This window comes from Choloepus didactylus, chromosome 18, assembly GCF_015220235.1.
Source record: "Choloepus didactylus isolate mChoDid1 chromosome 18, mChoDid1.pri, whole genome shotgun sequence".
In the NCBI taxonomy this organism is placed as follows: domain Eukaryota; kingdom Metazoa; phylum Chordata; class Mammalia; order Pilosa; family Megalonychidae; genus Choloepus; species Choloepus didactylus.
Genome location: NC_051324.1, coordinates 50,817,056 through 50,819,787, shown reverse-complemented (window position 1 = coordinate 50,819,787; position 2,732 = coordinate 50,817,056). Strand labels below are relative to the sequence as shown.

The 2,732-nt window shown below is 46.4% G+C and overlaps 1 protein-coding gene across 1 annotated transcript; it reads right to left on the bottom strand.

Annotated features, from left to right (window-relative positions):
• Positions 1-785: 785 nt before the first annotated feature.
• LOC119514761 (keratin-associated protein 9-7-like) lies at positions 786-1,250 on the bottom strand. Its single transcript, XM_037810497.1, has one exon. It carries the CDS (start codon positions 1,248-1,250, stop codon positions 786-788), a length of 465 nt encoding a protein of 154 aa, XP_037666425.1.
• Positions 1,251-2,732: the final 1,482 nt, after the last annotated feature.

The window sequence follows — 2,732 nt, the reverse complement described above, 5'->3', positions numbered from 1 at the left end:
TTCCATTGTTAGAGAAGCAAGTCAAGGTGAGCACATTCCCTGTCTTAGTTCTACTTCGAGAAAAATGCAAATAAAAGCGTATTAGGCTTGGAAGCAGGGGACCTGGGCGTTGGGCTTGCTTCTGTGGTCTACTAAATGTGTGAAATTCATTTTCTCTTTCTGAAAATGGCAACAATCTTTGCTCTGCCCAATTTGTAGGGTCATTGTGAGTCTTGAATGAGATGATAGATACAAAATTCAGTTCAAAAGGGAGGACATATAAAAGAAGCGCTATTAAAAAGAAAAGCAAAATATATACTATTAGATCCAGGAAAATACAGATTTTATTAGAATAGACCTGCTGGAAAGACAATTCAGATATTATGAAGAGTGAAAAGCAAACACAAAACACTTTCCAATGATAAAAGCTAATAAATATTGATCATTTTAGAGAGCTTAATATACAATCATCACCTTTATTTTTTTTTTCTTTTTTTTTCAATAGATACAAAAGAATGATGATCATGTTCCCAAGGCTGAGACCGTGAATCCAGGGCAAATTCAGATGGCGCTGACCAGCATTGAGTACAGCGATCAAGAGGAAATGGAGAATGAAATCAAGGTGAAGTAGACGGCATTCCTCAGCAGACTCACAAGCATTGCCTGAAGAAGATGCCAGCAGTGTTCAATGCCAGCATGTTGTTTCTCGGGAAAGCATGGGGAGCAAGTTTATTGCAGGAGTAGGAACACTGGCAAATGGTTGAGGAAAGGTGGTCTATGGTAGGTGGTGGGACTAGGTGAGTGCTTCAGCACCAGGAAGGGTGGCAGCAGCTAGAAACACAGCAAGGGCTGCAGCAGCAGCTGGGACGGCAGCAGGTGGTCCTACAGCAGGTGGTCTGACAGCAGACTGGGCGGCAGCAAGGCTGGCAGCAGCTGGTTCCACAGCTATTGGCTAGACAACCAGGCACGCAGCAGCACGTTGGTTGGTAGCAGGTTCTCGTGCAGTACACGGGGCCACTGCAAGCTGGCCGGCAGCAGGTTGTGTAGCAGCAACTGGGGCAGCAGCAAGGCTGGCAGCAGCTGGACCCACAGCAGGATGGACGGCAGCAAGGCTGGCAGCAGCTGGAGCCACAGCAGGATGGACGGCAGCAAGGCTGGCAGCAGCTGGAGCCACAGCAGTTGGGCTGGCAGCAGGTGGTCCTATAACAGGTGGTCTGACAGCAAGTTGGCTGACAGCAAGGGGAGCAGCAAGGGGAGCAGCAGCAGCTCATGGTGTCAGGTGTGGAGGGCGAGTTCCTTTTCAAAGGTGAGTTTTCAGATTCTGAGAAATCCTTCTGTTCTGGGGCTTTTATACGCTGGACCCCCAATATGTGGACCAATGAGCAGAACCTTCCGTGTTGTTTATGTTGTTTTCCATGGTCCATGGGGAAATGGCCCAGGAAGGAAGTTGTTTCTTAAGTGTTAAGTATTTTCTCAAGGTAATTGATTTGTTTGTTTTCTTAATTGATACATAAAAATAAGACTATTTCCCCAAAATGAGATATGCAGTCATGAAATGCTTTTAAGCCTGCTGAGATGTCGGAAGTGTCTGTCTACATCTGCTTTCCCTTGGTGAGACTTACATTGGGAAGCACCTTTGAAGAGAGGGTGATGGTCATGTGTAACATATGAACTTTTGCATTATGCCCCAACTGTTTCCTTTCCCACAGGCCCTAGAGAACAGATGCTTCCATATGCCTAAGCAAATTGATAGGCCAACTTGAAAGCCTTAATTTGATTCCGTACACAGCCAAGCACACTGTGTCAGGGCCTGAACCCCACGTCCCTTTGTCTGAAGCTTATCAAACATTGAGTTGTCCTCTGGTCAGTGCTGACCAGCACAGCAAAGAACTTCTGCCTCTTCACGCTGCCGAGGACGGGGTCCCCATATAAGCCCTGGTAACTTCTCCATCTTATTCTCCAGGCTGGACTGGTCCGAGTCATTCTTTGGTGTGTTGTGCCCCTCGCAGTTGGGTTAAAGTCTGCCTTATAGCACATCCCTGGCCTTACTAGGAACCTGCTGAGTCGTGGTGCTGAGTTAAACCCAGGTTTACTAGGCTTCTGGTTCCACCTGCAATGTTGAAGCAGCATAGGATTTACCCTCCAGCTGTAAACAAAATTGAAAGCTGGGGAAACATATAAGACGAGTATTTCCAGGAGAGCAATCAGATTCGCCTATGATTTTTCATTGAAGGAAACACATGAGGTAAAGCCTGCATTTTCTCCAGGTGTGCCAGTTTGGATGTATTATGTCCCCCAAATGCCATGTTCTTTAATGCAATCTTGTGGGGACAGATGTATTCATATTGATTAGGTTGGAATCTTTGGATTAGGTTTTTCCGTGGAGATGTGACCCACCCAGCTGTGCATATTAACTTTGATTAGATTATTTCCATGCAGGTGTAGCCCAGCCCATTCAGCCTGGGTCTTGATTTGTTTACTGGAACCCTATAAGAGCTCAGACAGAAGGAACTCAGTGCTGCTTCAGCTTAGAGAGACATTTTTGGGATGGCCATTGAAAGTAGACTTTTGCTAGTCCAGAGTTTGCCTGGGAGCAACTAAGAGAACACCCCCAGATGCCTAGAGAAAAACATCCTGGGAGAAGGCCATTTTGAAACCAGAACCCCAGAGCAGATGCCAGCCACGTGCCTGTGGATTCCCAGCTGACAGATCTTTTCCAGACACTATCCGTGTTCTTCAGTGAAGCATTAGCA

Bases quoted from the DNA above. Each gene is read 5' to 3' on its own strand.
- LOC119514761 (XM_037810497.1), bottom strand. From the start codon at position 1,250: ATGAGCTGCTGCTGCTCCCCTTGCTGCTCCCCTTGCTGTCAGCCAACT.